Source organism: Sipha flava, unplaced genomic scaffold (genome assembly GCF_003268045.1).
Source record: "Sipha flava isolate LNK unplaced genomic scaffold, YSA_version1 89_pilon_pilon, whole genome shotgun sequence".
Taxonomy (NCBI): Eukaryota; Metazoa; Arthropoda; class Insecta; order Hemiptera; family Aphididae; genus Sipha; species Sipha flava.
In genome coordinates, this window is record NW_020273631.1 from 176,747 (window position 1) to 193,699 (window position 16,953).

The 16,953-nt window shown below is 27.4% G+C and overlaps 1 protein-coding gene across 1 annotated transcript; it reads right to left on the bottom strand.

Moving 5' to 3' along the window:
• Positions 1-823: 823 nt before the first annotated feature.
• Positions 824-15,536, bottom strand: LOC112693634 (retinal dehydrogenase 1-like). Its single transcript, XM_025568796.1, has 11 exons — positions 15,357-15,536; positions 13,263-13,367; positions 5,741-6,008; positions 5,428-5,618; positions 5,252-5,365; positions 5,087-5,189; positions 4,771-4,955; positions 4,469-4,633; positions 3,201-3,358; positions 994-1,068; positions 824-930 (listed from the first exon to the last, which is right to left on the bottom strand). Exons 1-11 carry the CDS (start codon positions 15,396-15,398, stop codon positions 873-875), a joined length of 1,464 nt encoding a protein of 487 aa, XP_025424581.1. The 5' UTR covers positions 15,399-15,536; the 3' UTR covers positions 824-872.
• Between the last annotated feature and the right edge of the window lie 1,417 nt (positions 15,537-16,953).

Here is a 16,953-nt window from a genome sequence, read left to right on the forward strand (position 1 = left end):
GGATCCAGATGTGAAAACCCCCCTGGGTTAGGTTAGGTATTGAAATAGAATGAACGAATTGCAAGTGTAACAGTGTCTTATTAATAAATAATTTAACTTAATAACTTATTTTCGGTTTTGCACTTTTGGGAAGAGGGACGACAAAATGTTCTTGCCAAATTCTTTGATTGTGGAAAAATTTTAAATATAGCCCTCAACTAAAACATAATTTATACCATACACTCGTATTAGTTATACCACCAATTTAATAATTTAAATAATATTAAATAAGTAATAATTTCAAAAATTATATACATATTGTCATTTGCTGCAATACATAACGCCTGAAAAGTATTCTTTCAAAATCAGTATCATTGATTTTTGCCTAAATGCTACAATTTATCATTCAAAATGTTTTTAATATAAAGTAATATAAGTTTGGTTACTACTTATATAAGATGTTAAACTTACTAATATTTAAGTTTAGTTTTTTTTTACTAATTTAAGTCAAGTTAAACACCAAAATCCTCTTATTTCCCATTTGTCTTCACTTACACTACCCGACAACCCTCGTCGCCTGAAAAGGCGCTGGTGTCGAGATTTTTTATGATATAAAAAAAAAAAAATCAATAAATTATTTTTTAATTTAAGTCTGAAGGGCTCTATCATTGGATAGTCTCCCTTATCATGTCATTCTGTTATTATATTGTTTTGTTGTACACACTACCACATTTACTTATTGTGTTTTCGTAATACAAATTGTAAATTTTCAAAATAAATAAAAAAAAAAAAGTCATGTTAGAAACATGTCAAACAAAATTCAAATAAGTTATAATTTGTAATATAATTTTAAATATTAGATTTATTATTAATATTTAAACGGAAGACGAATCTTATTTTCTAATTGTGACGGTTTTTATTTCTAAATAGTCCTTGAAACTATCTTCTCCCCTGTAAATAAATAATTATTAATTATGTATTTATTGATGACTTATAGTAATTCAAAAATATTACAGTTCTTTTCCAAATCCTGATTGTTTGAATCCTCCAAATGGAGCTTGTGGAGTGAAGGAAAGATAACAGTTAACCCTAATAATGTTGAAAGTTTGTTATTATACATACGATATACATCTGATTCATTACTAATGTAACATATATTTTGTAAAAACAAATTAGTCAAATTGTTGAAGACCTTGCACATCAATTTATTCATTAATTATTTTTTTAGTAAAAATAAATATACAACAAAAATACTTTTATCATTCAATGCAACATTTTAATTTTAAATAGGTAGGTAAAAAAAATAACTTTAATTTAAGATTATATTTACATATAAACAATACGTATGCAACTATCTTCATGGGTTTTAAATGTCAAAATATGTATTTTTTATATGAACTGCAGGTGAACTAACTTAACCTTGACTTAGAAATTGTATCAGTGACGTAGTCAGGATTTTCTTCAGGGGGGCCTATCAATTTTTACACAGTGGTGGTTTAGATAGGTTCATCCATAAGTTTAACATGCGGATGTCAAAGTTATATTTTAGATTTTGGTTCCTATAACCCTTAATATATATTGATTTAATAATACTCTTATATACTTTAAATACTTTGAATATTGTATTTTATAGTTAAATAAAATAAATTATTTTACATGTATTATTTATTAAAAAAAAAAAAAAAATAATAAAAATAGCAATGAATTTTTTTTTTAATTGGACCAGCGCTTGAGGGAGGACGCATTGGGACAGAGTACTCCAACTAATTTTCAGAAATTATAGCGTCCCTCTATTATTATTACGTTATAATTATAACGCTTAACTAGTCTTGGAGACGCTATTATTATTAAACAGAGTCATCCTTCTTTAATTTTGCCAAGTCAAGCACTGAATAGGGCATAATATACAGAGGCGGATTTATCTTTTTTTTTTACGGCTATAGGCACCAAAAATTTGCCGCCCCTATAATAGGCGAAGAAATTATATTACGCCTTTCGAAATACTTAATCTAAATATTAAATATATAAGCATATGTACCTATATCCATTTGAATGTTAAGACTATTTTTTCGCTTTTATTAATTAGTCTACTTCGAAAAAATGTCAATGGATGTCCACCAAATTTTATTAAAAACAGATTTTCATAATAGCAGCATAGGATTATTAATACAGTCGAATTAGTAATATAGTGTGACAGTGGGGGTATTTATTTTTCCCCGAAATTCCGACAATAATATATTAACAAAATGCACATAAATGCATTATTATACAATTATTTTTCATAAATATAAAGTAAATAATTTTCCAATTTTTTTTTTTTTTTTTTTTGCATACGTTTGATGTTTTCTAATAAAACACTACAGAATTAGCCGCCCCCAAATTTTGCCATCCTAGGCAGCTGCCTACAGTGCCTAATGGGAAATCCGCCTCTGATAATATAATAGACCAACATTTTATGTAATAAAACAAACCCCTACTTAATAAACATGAATATAATATGATAAATAAAAATAATTAACAATACCTATTTAATTAATTTTATTATTAAATGACAAAAAATTGAAACGACTATTTTAACCTTTAAGTCTTTCCGCTGTTAACAAACGTATCAAATATTTGATCATGTGAAATTTCAATGACTTTATGAATAGATAATATGAGAAATTTTACTTGATCATAATTTATATTATTATTATTATGTGTTTTAAGCGGTACATTTAACAATAAATACAATCATGTTCTAAAATAGACTTATTAGTGCAGGCTGTTGGCTGTTCGGCGTTTCCACAAAATGAGTTACTAAAAATACCAAACAATAAAAAAAAAAATGCTAAAGCTATGATGGTTAAATTTAAAATATATTCATTCAATCATATAGCCTGTCATTATTTTGCTCTTTTTGGATGGTGGTATTAACAAATTTTTATACTTTGCCCTAATAAATATAAATACAAGTCGACGCCACTGCCTACTACCACAGATAGATAGTAAAGTGTTAATACTAAAATTTTTAAATATTTTTTCTTTTCTAGCGATTTTCATAGACATTAATATAATTTTCTTTACATTTCGGGGGGAGGGAGCTGAAGGGCTCCTCAGCCAACCATTGGTTACTCCTCAGCCAACCATTGGTTACGCCACTGGGTTGTATAGTAAATACTTAAAGAAAATCTTAACTTCAAATAATTAATTTTTATTATAAAATATAATTTATTAATTACCAAACTATACCAGCATCCACGTTTTCCATATACTTCAATGCAGTGCTTATATCCTTAGTTAATACCCCAGCAGCTAATCCATATTTAGTTTCATTTGCTCGTTTGATAACTTCGTCCAATGTTTTAAATTTTATAATTTGTTGAACAGGCCCAAATATCTAAAATTAAATATAAATATAATATTTGTTTAATTTTATTATAAATTAGTTTACGAAATCAAAGCTGACTTGCTAAGAGGAGTCCTTGTTTTATTTATGACTAAATTAAAATTAAATGTATTCAATTTAGTCATTTATCGAAAATTAAGATAATAAATACGTTAAAGTGGGACAACATTTTGTAAAAATTAATTATTTAAATTGATTCCAACCGGATGAGTTTTGTTGCCACAAAGTCCTAGTTTTAAATACGTGTTTTGACTTAATGTTAAGTACCGTTTTAGCCTTTTTAGTATCAGCCCTTCCTATAGGTAGTTTAAAAGTATAATTTGTACTATTTAGCCACCTATGTTATATAAACAAATTTGCTACTTCTTCCCCCTCAAATTGTGTATCTGAACATTGTTCACAGATTTTTTAACCAGTGTTTTTTAAAATAATTTTGAGTCTGTATATTTAATATTAATATATTTTATATATTATGTTTGTAATAAATTATCACTGCAAAAGTAATTGTTATAATTTATTTTTCTGGAATTTTATTTATAAAGCCACCCTTGTATTTTTAACACTTTGCACACCTGATTAGCACAGCCCTGATTATGAAAGTTAAAGTTACATTTATACACAGGCCTGTATTTAGGGGGGGCACGGGTAGTCACATGCCCGGGGGCGTTAAATCTCAGGGGTGGTAAAATATTTTAGCAAAATTAATTTTAAAAATGATGTACCACATGAAAAATAAAAATTTATTATGTTATAATTTGTTTAATTTGTTAATTAAAAAAAGTATTAAACGACTTTTATTTATAAGTTATAGTTTAATATTAAAGAATCTTGATTATGGACGAAATAATAAGTGTTATATTATTATTATTTATTTTTTTGGGGGGGCATACATTATATACCCGGGGGTACATCATTTTTAAATGTGGGCCTGTTTATACATGTTATACATGTTTGATGTATATTTTATAAAATCAATGTTAGTGTTATTTTTAAGGGAACGATATGCTCAAATATCAATGATATGCTTTCATTAACTGTAGTATGTATACAAAGAATTCATATTTGTTACAGATTGAAACCTGTACATATCTGTTAACTAACTTCTTCTTTAGCAATTATCATATCATCAGTCACATTAGAAAATACTGTTGGGTGTACGAAATATCCTGTATTGCCCACTTTACATCCACCAGTTTCCAATTTAGCTCCTTCCTTTTTACCGCTTTCAATCATGCTTAAGACTTTATTGTACTGACTTTCATCGATCTATAAATGTCATTATAATAACAGTTAATATTACACGTTCAAACGCATAACTGGAAAATAATTTTATAAACATTATGTAAAATATTTATTTTATGCAACACACAACAAAAAAAATTAATGAAACGTTTTAGACTTACTAAAGGCCATACTTGTGTATCGGGATCAAACTGATCGCCAATTTTTTTGTTGGATGCAAGTTTTGTGGCTTTTTCGACAAATTTATCATAAATACCTTCTTGAACAAATGTTCTAGAAGCTGAACAACAATTTTGTCCCATGTTGGTAAACACCGCGTCATGAGCAATATCAGCAGCTTCGTCAACTATTTACATAATAGTCGATGATTGAAATATGATATATGAATAATTTTAAAAACAATACTTATATTTATAATATGTTATTAATACTAATTTGAAATCAAATTTCAAATTAAACTTCGAAAACATATTTTACCATCAAAATCATCGAATATTACGAGAGGACTTTTTCCACCTAGTTCTAATGTAACACGTTTTAAATTGGATTTGGCAGCTTCTTCCATTATTAATTTTCCAACCTAATTAAATTTTAATTATAAATTATACAAAGAAAAAAAGACCTTGAATTGATCTCTACTACTTCCGTTGATCCAGTAAAAGTCACTTTGTTTATGTCTGGATGGCTAGCTATAGCTTTACCCGCCGTTGGACCGTACCCGGGAACAACATTAATAACTCCATCGGGAAATCCTGCCTATAATGATAAGAAGTTGTAAATGATAGTTTTACAGTTTATAGTTGTGTATCCGACTTTACTTCTTTCGTCAGTGCTGCGATATGCAAAGCAGTAAGAGGAGTCTGTTCAGCTGGTTTTAATACAATTGTACATCCAGCGGCAAGAGCTACTCCCCACTTACAAACCAACATCAAAATTGGATAGTTCCATGGTATAATTTGTCCAACGACTCCAATGGGTTGAAGTTTTGTGAAGGAAAAATGAGGCCCATCTATATAATAACATACTAATTTAATAGTTTGTGGAAAACATAAAAAGCAAGTAAATTTTATTCTAATAGTAAATAAATATTTGAAAAACTATTTGTATGATATAAAAATATTATTTATGTACCTGCTGGTATGGTTTTTCCATGAATTTTGTCAGCAAATCCAGCATAATATTGAAAAAATGAAACAGTGGTTTCCACTTCTATTAACGAGTTGCTGAATGGTTTACCAGTGTCTAATGACTCTAAGTTAGCCAAATGATATTTGTTTTGATTTATCAATTCGGATAATTTATAAATTAATTTGCCCCGAGCAGATGCGTCCATCGAGCGCCACTCAGAACCTGGTTGAAACGCAGTTCTTGCTGCATTAACTGCCAAGTCGATATCAGCCTATAATATAATAAACCAATCTTATCTTCTCACATATTATAGTGCGTTTTAAAATGAGCAATTTTTTAACGTTCAAAATGGCTCAGCAAGGAGCTAAAAAAACATAGAATATTTTTTAAGTATCGTCACATTAATATAGCCTATTAACTCCTCACATAAAATAATATTCACTACATTTGTTCAGTTGAGTAAATTATAAGTAATAGCATTGATTATGGAATATTATATTTTATAATTAATAACAGCTGCGAATCCTTTTTTTTTTTTTTTAATTATTAATTAGAGAATTATACAATCTGAACGCATATGGTACAGTAAGCATAGGGGAGTATAGAAATAAACAATAGTATAGTGATTAATTGTAAGTATAAGCATACAATAGTTCCTACTTATATATAACACTAATATTATTTTGTATGAAATGCGTGAATTAAAGAGGTTGTCCACTGAAAATACTTCAGCGGGAATATTTATTATAGTTGTATTATTTTATTTTTATTTTTTTTCAGTTTTTTCAGTGTCATTTATTGCCTAGTTTCCATCTTGTTTTTTTAATGGAGAAATGGTTGATTTATGTTTGAATATTTTTCGAGTAGCTCTCCAAAGTGAACCGTCTTTTTCTGATAACAAGGTAGTATATTTAATAAAATCATCAGAACGTTGCAACGCGTTGTTTAGCTACTTCTCTTTTTAGAGTTGTGCATAGTTTGTTAAAAATTATTTTATTTGAGGGATATCTGGTTCTTTGCAAAGTGGCCCGAATCCTTCTTCTATTTTTATTATCGTATTTAGTAAGATGTTGACCCTGAAGATATTTTGTTTATTTCGGATGGTTCAAGGTCCACAAAGAAAAGGGGTAATTTAATTTTTTTCAGTGTTGCTAAGAACGTTCGTGACTGAGCGAACAGAGAAACCAATTTCTATTATTGCAGTTTTGATTTCAATTGGTACTGTAGTAGGATGTAGTTTTCGTAGGACGATTCTGAATGCTTTATCATCTTTCATTTGATACGTATGGAACTCGGCCTCTGCGTCTTTTAGAAAATGTATAATTGCTCTATATACGTCGGGATTCCTAGGTTGAATTTTTAGATTGTTTATTGTTGCTATAGAAGTTATCGGAACTAACTATGTCTAATAGTTCAGCTCTTACACTTGAAAAGTCTTTAACACCGCGAACTATTATAGGAGGTGGAAGTGAGTTTTTTTCTTGCTCTGTACTAGAATTTGTTGTGTGATTTTGGGTGTGATTATCCAGTTCCGAGTCGTCGTCCACAACAATTATGGTGTAGCGGTTAGAAGAGATAAATAATTATTTGTATTTCTTATTCTTTTTTTTTTCCCCGAAGAGCTGGAGAAAGATATATGGCGTTTGGCTTTGTCTTTAACCATTTCGAATTCGTTTTTGTTTTTATTGCAAAATTCTGAAGTTGAGAAGACAGATTCACTTGAGGTGCTCTGTATACGTGCGTTGCGAGTGGTGGCCTTATTCGGGTTATTATTATTTATGATTACGTTTTGGAGCCATTATTATTATTAGAGCGGTGTGCAGATAAATTTTGTTTGTTCGTCATAAATTGTTTATCTGTTAGATATGAAATTATAATGACTGCCGCCCGGGTCGGAAAGTCTTGACTGTGTACGAAAAAATGAAATTATGTGTCGATAATGATATAACATGAAAATTATTAATTGAAATTATCAGATTTTTTTCGAATAGATAATTTTAGGGTCAACCAAATTTTTTTAAGTTGTACTTTTTTGGTGTACTTTTTTTTAAATGATTCTAATGAGGTATCATACTTGTATGTACAAAAAAGTAAACGGCTGGCGTGAGTAAAAGGATCGGGCAACTTTTAATTACGTGTATCGCGGTTAATGGTTCGCACTAGACTGCTGCAAAACTTAGACACCAAAGAAGGCAGAACAACAAATCCTCAAAGTTTTGAAATACTACGAGTGAGTTGAATAAAACACCATACCAACGAATAGAAGGGAAAATTGAATTTTAGAAAGACCGTCAATGTCCAATAATTTAATATGTCGAACAAATGATCTCTGATAACAAAATATTTATCTATACATATCTGAAGAAGTTAGCTGAAAAAAAGGGAAGAGTGGAGAGTGCGTGTCCGACTGCGAAGCCAATCATAGAGTTTAATACGAGAAAAAAGAAGAATTAATGGTAATAAGAAGTATTATTTCTTAGGTAATATGAATAAAAATCACATGGAAGTATACGTTTGCTCAAATCTATACTTAATTTTTAAATTAGTTTCTGACAGGATTGTTTAAAAAATATCTCAAAACTTAACTATAATCTTGTCAATCTATTTTTATATGTGCACAGGATTACATAATTAATGGTGAAATTAGTTTGATTGATACAATCTAAATAGGGCCGGCGTGAAAAATTATTCATAAGGAGGGGTGTCAAAATAATAAAATGCCGACTTAAATATTTATTTTACTTACCTGAATTTAATGAGACCTTTTTGTAAATACATTGTTATGTGTAAATAACTAATAATAAACAAGATTATATAATAAGTTAATTTTTTTTAAAATACTTTTTCAGTTTATGACAAATAAAAACAAAATTAAATTTATTTAAGAGAAACTTTCCTAGTTTAAAAAAACATCCTATTAAAATTATAATTTATAAGTAACTAACAAACGTATTTAAATGTATAGTTCACACTTCTATAGATATAAAAAAAAAAAAATTAAATTTTGATTCGACGTTCTTTTAATGCAGCCCAATTGATTATAAGATCTTCCAAATTTAAGTTATCAACTATATCTTTGGCCAAGTTTTAAAATCATGAGGTCATCAAGTCTATTTACTGCCATTATTGTACGAAGGTAGTTTTTAATAATTTTTAGTTTACTAAACGAACGTTCATTAGAGGCTGTTGTCATGGGGGCTGTAAAACTTAATCGACAAAGTGAATTTGCTACAGGAACAAGAGTTTTCAAAGATTCAGAAACATTCAAAACCTTCTCCAATGTATTTTCATGTTCCGTTTTATGACGAAGTATGTTTATTTGACATAATATAGCATCGTAATCAGTAACAAATGAAGCTTCGTATGAAGGTGGAAATAATTCACAAGCTTTTTTGACATCTTCAGTTCTAATATCACTTTTTATTGGTATACTCAATACTTTAAATATTGGTTCAACTATTTTAAAACAATCTCTTAAATTAGTAGCAGATTCATTAATTAACAAATCCAATACCTCTTTAAATTCTTTCCTATAAAATGTTTGTAAATTAAATATTGCTTGTGTAGAAGAATTACAGTCAATTTTTTTTGGTAAATTTCATTGTCTGTGAAACTTATTAAAATCTGCATTAGAATCAACGTTTGTATCATTAATTAATTCTTTCAATACGTCTAGTATATATTCAAATAAAACCCAAACAGCCTTAATCGATTCAGCACGTGCAGTCCACCGTGTCATCGATAAATTACGTAACTTTAATTTGATATCAATTTCCAATAATTTATTGTTTAAATAAAAATAACGCTTAGTACTTGAAGTAAAAAATACATATAAACTTTCTAATACTGAAAAAAAAGAATAATTTTGGTGCTAGCAGAACAACTATGTTCAATAAATGTATTTGTACGATGTGCTTGACAAGGTATGAAAGGTATGTTGTGTCCAACAATTCTTGATAGCATAGCTTGTGTACCTAGATTTTTACCGGACATGCTACTTACAAAATCGTACGACTGGAACGCAATGTTATTCAAATCAAGTGAATTTTGGGACAAAACATCTGATATTTTACTTGCTATACCTTTTCCAGTTTTATCGACAATTTCATCAATAGCAATCAAACATTCACAAACTTCAGCTTTCGAGTTAATATAACGTAAGCAGACACTTAATTGATCTTTATGTGATAAATCAGGCGTTGTATCAGCCATGATTGAATACATGCTAGCTTCTTTAACTTCTTCAATTATGTTATTTTTTGTTTCTTTAGCTAATAAATGTATAAATTCATTCTGAGAGTCATGACTTAGATAGGTTGAGTGGTATCGTCGAAAAGAAGAGTCATTTAACCATGTTTTCATAGTTGAATTGTGACGTGATATGAGCAAATCAATCTGATAAAAATTTCCATTTTTTTCGTCACTATCGCCTCTAAAAGCTAGTCCTTGTCAGCTAGTGTACGGGATACGTCAAATAAAATTCTTATTACAGCCTTATGATATTCTTTTTGCTTTGAAAAATGTATGGCGTTTTCTCGGTGTTTTTTATTTAACAAATTGTCTATGTGGTTAGAATGCAAAACAAAATTACTATAGTCGCTTAATGCAGCTTTATGAGCATTCGAAGTAAAATGTTATTCAAGCTTTCCCGGCTTTTTTGTTCCGTGAGATTTCATTTTATGCCAATGTCTTATTCCAGTTATTGACCACACAGGATCAGCAAATGATCGATTAGGCCCACTTGGAAATAAACCACAAATATAACAATATGTCGAATCATTAAATATACTATATTCTAAGTATGGATACTCTTTATACCAATTTGAACAAAATTGTTTTTGTTTACTTTCAGAAATATCAATATTAATGGAGAATTTTACCAATTTTGGTTGAAAAGGTCCTAAACTCAATAAGTAATTTCTTTGAGAACTTGATTCAATCTTTCCTCATTTTCCGGGATCGTGGTCTAATAAATTATCAATAATATTATCTTGTGGTAATGTGGATAAATTGAGTTCGGGCTGTTCAGAAGGAAGTTCTTTAGCTAATACATTTATTGCATAATTAATATATTCTGTTGCTTTCGTTTTAAATAAAGAAATAATGTCAACACTTTCAACTAAAAAAGCTATAGGATTAGGAACTGTATCACTTTTAATTTTGTTCAATAGATCAGTGCAGATATTCAAATCACAGAGTAATGACTCGAAAATTCCTGCACAAGTAACCCACGTTTCATCTTTAGTTGTATCACTCGTATCGTCTTTTTTTTCCGGAAAACACGTTAAATTATCAAAAATATCAGTTTTTTGCAATTTGACTAATAATATTTCATGATCTGTATTCACAATAGATGATTTTATATATTCACTACATTTGTCCAACTGAGCAGGAAGTAATTCTAATTTGTCATATTTTAAACTTGAGTCAAAATCGATTTTATTTTTATCTACATCAAACGACTCAGATAATAGTTGACCAACTTCATTTTCCGATGTTTTTGTACTTATGTCTGTATTATTTTCATTTTTCTATAACATTGGTTATTTAATTTTATTTATAATTTTTACTAATTAATTTATCCTACTTAAAAGGATGAGTTGTAAATATACCATAACAATAAATAAATAAACATGTATAATAAGTAGATACATACAATATATGTATTTATACATGATGCGTCAGATGCGTGTGTGTATTAATTTTACGTCATAGGCGCAAATAGGGGGGGGCTTTAGGGGCTAAGCCCCCCCCAAACACTTCAATAGCCCTCCCAAACATTTTCTGATTTTTTTTAAGCCTTTTTAGTATTATTATAGTTTATGATGTAAAATTCAGTACCTAGGGCTTCAGCCCCCCCCAAATCTCAAACGCTATTTGCGCCTATGTTTTACGTATACAATTTTAATCATCTAACTTGCCTCAAGCATTCAAACCCATATTTACTATATTGCGCTCGTATGCTTATTGTAAACTGTTTTACAGATTGTATATATTTTATTAAATGTTAAAAAAAAAATTATTATTAGGTAAGTAGTACAAACACTTCAAAATCAAAGTATAAATCACTGCTACATATATACAGGTACCTAACCTTACCTATTTAGTATATTTTATTAGATCCGCTTTTTTTTTAAAACACATTAAGTATAATTCAAAATGAATTTTATTATGAAGGGTACCTACCTACCTAGTTTCAATAGTTTCATAAATACGTATCAATAATGTACAAACACTATTCTACTCTAATTATTTTCAGATATCGTATAATTATAATACCTTTCGTTCGAAATTCAACCGAGCATGTACGAACGGATTATTTGCTGCTCTATGGTGTTTCACCTTAACCTTTGCTCCGTTGTGCACTTGTTTTTCGTGCTTTCGACGGTAGTCGTCATCAAATGTACTACCACAAGACAAGCACTCAAGTTTTATCCTCTTCCTTTTGCGTTTTTCTTTTTCAAAATCATTCATTATAAAATAAATTAGCTAATTTAGAAATTAGTACTTTATATTGAGTAGCTAGGAAATGGTTCACCACAATAAAATGCTTTGTACTCTACGTCTATGCGTCGGGCCCGAGCGATTAGTAAAATGATAAGCAATGTACAATAATGTACACATAACCTATTAATAAATATATTTGTATACTATTCACAACAACACATAGACATTTAAATGTTCAATGGTAATTCCTAATTTCATATTTCAGTCGACAGTCCCTTATCTTCATAGATACGAAAATACAATAAATGATAAATTATTTACATCGACATGTTTTTGTATTTTTCATTTTACGAAAAACAATTTGACGACCGCTATTTAAATTGTAATTGTGCCGATTAGATACAATCAAATTTGCCGAGTGGGGGGTGTAAAATCCCCTATACCCCCCTAACGCTGGCCCTGAATCTAAATCACATAAATAACAATATACATAATTATAAGAAACATTGAAAAGTGGTTTTATTAATGGTATGGACTAATAAGATAATGTAACTAAAACCATTAATTATTACAATCAATTATTCTATAATCAACGCTATAACTTATAAGCCTATAAATAGCTATCGAACCGTTCAACATTTTGCTTACTTCAGCAAATATTGAAAATATGATGTACCATTATTTGCCAATTAATAATAAGTTCAATAATGAAGACTTTTCTTCAGTTATTCGCTCATAAATTAAATCTGGTAGACTTTGTTGAGAATCGTTGTTTCAAAAATGTTATATTTTATTTTATAATTAATTTTTTCCATTATCTATAACCATCTAATTTATTTTTCTTAGAATTTTTCCAATTTCTCTTATAATTCTTGTTCCATTGAATGTCTGAATGTTATGTTATCAGGTGATTATAAATTAAAGTTTATTTTACAGTAAATTAGAGTAATTTTAACCTGCATGATTAGAAATTGCATGAAAATAAAAAAGGAGTATATTTTTATAAATTGTTTTTTATTTATATTTAATAATTAGATATCGATAATTTTATGTAAGATTAGTTTAATGAATAACTTACCTGATCCCCTTCGGCAACATTGGCAATTATCTTTTTATTTGCAGGATTGATAGTAGGAAATGTTTTTCCACTGACTGAGCTAACAAATTTGTTGTTAATAAATATCTAAAAATGTATAGATTATTGTAAATAATAAATTTTTATAATACAGATTTATTGCATAATTGTTAACTGTTATTAGTACTAAACATAAAGTTATCATTCATATCCGAATAAATGTCCAATAGATGTTCAGTGTATACAAATTAAAAATTAACTTCCCTAAAGGGTGAATTGTACATTTATTTAAAAAAATGTATAAATTATGGATGAAATAAATGTTATTTACCTTTAATATTTATTATTTCATATTTTACAAAATTCCATATAAATAATTATATTTTTTATTGTTTGATGTATACCTTAGTTCTTTAAGCCATTACTACAGAATTCATGAACTCTAAATTTTAATAATTGAGGTTTGAGAATAATTGCTATCAAAACATATAACCTTAGGCTACTTCATTATACCTAGGGAACGAATTTGAATTCAAATTGAATTTTTTTTTGAATGTTTGAAAACATTGATTTCCAAGTACAAAGTTCAATTCATACATCAAGGAATTGAAAAATATAATATTAATTTTGTATATTTATGCATTTTTAAAAATTTTTACTCTAGAATATTTTTGACTTTTTTAGTGCATTTTAATATTTTTAAATAATTTTTATATATAAATGGATAAATGTTTATAAAAATATAGTTAATGTTAATTTATTCACATGGAACACAAAGAAAAATTATAACGTATTCTATGTAAATTATATATTCATTTTTTGGAAATAATTAACCAGTTAAAAAAAAATATAGGAGAAGATTATTAATAAAATTATACGAATAATTAATAAAAATAAGAATTTATATAATAACAAAACAAAATTTTTCAATTTTGTAAATCATATTAAGAGCATTTTTTTAATGATATTTTTATAAAAAATCTGTCATGAATGCATTAAACCATATTTTTTTAAGGAATTTTTCTTGTGTAGTTCATATAAATCTTTTCTTTAAATGTAACAAATATTAAAAGGAGGAATGACGTTTCCATAAAAATAGTATTTAAATTGTAATCATTATGTAGTATGTATGTTTTACATAGTATAGTGATTAATAAGGCTCGGGACTTCTAGGAACTTGCATGTTTTTAAATAATTATCAAAAATATAGCTAAGTAATATATAAATTTGTTTCAAAGCAATACAAGTTTATATTTAAAATTTATAGTTGCATATTTTGCATATTTGACCATTTTTCATTTTATAAATGCATATTTGACAATTATTCATATGAAGGAGTAAGTTTTTAAATTTTATAAAAAAAAATTATGATTTATTTCTTCATATATCTCGTAACTTGGACATCAAAGTGTCTTATTGGTGCACTAATTGAATGCATTAAAATAATTAAAACTATAAAAAACGTATACATTCTGCAAAAATTGAAGAATCTGCACAAACTAAGGCTAACTACAAAAAATGTCGAACATTTTAAATGGAAAAATGAATCTATGGATAGATTGCCTGCAGATAGTAGTGACCTACGATTTTTTAAGTTTGCACCAATAAGTTCCGTAGACGTGTAACGTTCCTTTTCTAAATATAAAATTATTTTGGCTGATAACAGGCAGTCATTTAAATTTTCCAACTTAAGAAAATATCTTATAGTCCAATGTAATGCTCAAGGTTAGAAGAATTATAACTATATTAAAAATAAAAAAAATGTTTTAAATTTAATTTATTTTTAAAACTATTTTAAGTATTTTGTTTTAGATAAAAACTCAATGTAAGATGAAAAAAAAATTTGAAAAAAAGAAAAAATTATCTCAGATCATCATATCTATCATATATAAAAATATTATTAAATTTATTACTAATAAAATGTTTTTATTTAATTACTTATTACAAATATAATTTTTTTAAATACATATTTTAATAGCATATTTATTGATTCTTTAGGGCATAAATGCATACATATTTTAAGGTTTTTAAGGGCATGAAGTCCCTAGCCCTAGTGATTACATACACTAAAATTATTAATGTAAATTATAGTATTACCTGATTAAATAATACTTCCACGTTTGGATTCGCCATTTCCATGTAAATGTTTAAATTTAATATTAATTGGTTTTAAAATGAGATGTTATCTAACGTTGCAGTAGACTAATGTCATATAACTAACAGGTACCTACTGAATTTAATTTATAACAGTTTAGTACATTATCGATCAATTATGTTGGTAATATACAATGATATAATATTTGTAGACTAGAGATTTATAGTGTTTAAACTATGTAAATTTATCACATTAGGAGACATCGTGGTCCCCACTATTATAAATATAACATCGATTATTGTAGGAACATTATCATAATATAATTGTGTAGCTGGTATATATTATACTGATATCAGTAGTAAGTACGTAGATATATGATTATATAGGTAATACTATAGGTATATCTTAAACCGTGGGAAATATTATTATAGTGAACCGACCTTCAAATAGAATCATTTTTCAATTTCTTTTATTCTACATAGGAAAGAATAAATACGAGTGTCAACTCTCTCATAAAACGAAGAACTTAGTCTTAGTGCCTAAATCCCGTGACTGTTATTAACTACATACTATAACCGTCAATATTTTCTAGAACAATTTTAGACAGTCGATGAATCGATAGTTATTAAATTTATATCTAATTTCTGTAAGTATAAAACATAAGCTAGTATAATTATAGGCGTGAGAACGGATGGTGCTGAGTGTGCCCAGACACCCCCCGAAATGTTGTAAAAGGAGCCCTACAATTTAATTCTAAAATTAAAGGGCCCGTAACTGATGTCACTTAAATTAAACGAAGGGTTTAGGGGAAAAACGATAATAGTTAAGAAAAGAAAAAAATTTAATAATTATATTATCTTGTAATTTCTTTTAAAAATTTATTTTTTCTTTAAGTAATTTTATCAAAAATTTTTGAATTACCAAAATACATTTTTTAAATTATTTTGTACCTAATCTCTGAGTTTTTTAAGTCCTAAAACTTTAAAACTGCAATTTTTTGAACAAATATTAAGAAAAAAGGAATATTGACAAGTTTTGAAATATTGACTAATATCATTTTTCTTCATAGCCCTTCAAAGGTAATTTATTCTAAAATATTTTGTATGTAAAAAATAAATGATGTTTCGTTATGAAAAAAAAAATAAAACAAAATGTTTTAATTAATATATAAAGAAATAAAGAAATAGTTTACCTATACTAAGTAATAAAAGCTTAGCCTAGAGTATTATTATATTTGTAAAGTAAATCGGTTTCTAATTAAAAACTCATCATCAGGTATATACAAAGTTAATAAAATTGCGACTGTATATGAAAAAATAAAGGAAGGAATATATTGTGAAAAATTAGTCGTTTTATTTAAAGATAATTAATTTTAACAGGAGAGATATATGTTAAGAAATATAAATATTTTGATTATTATTATTCATTATTATCTAAAATGTATTGACATAAGATATTAATATGAACTAATTTTAAATAATCCCTTATATTAATATAAATTATTAAAACGATTAATTTTTCTAAATGGATTCCTTCCCTTATATTTTCTTATTCATTTGTGATTTTACATTTTTTATGCATAATCAATACCTAATGACT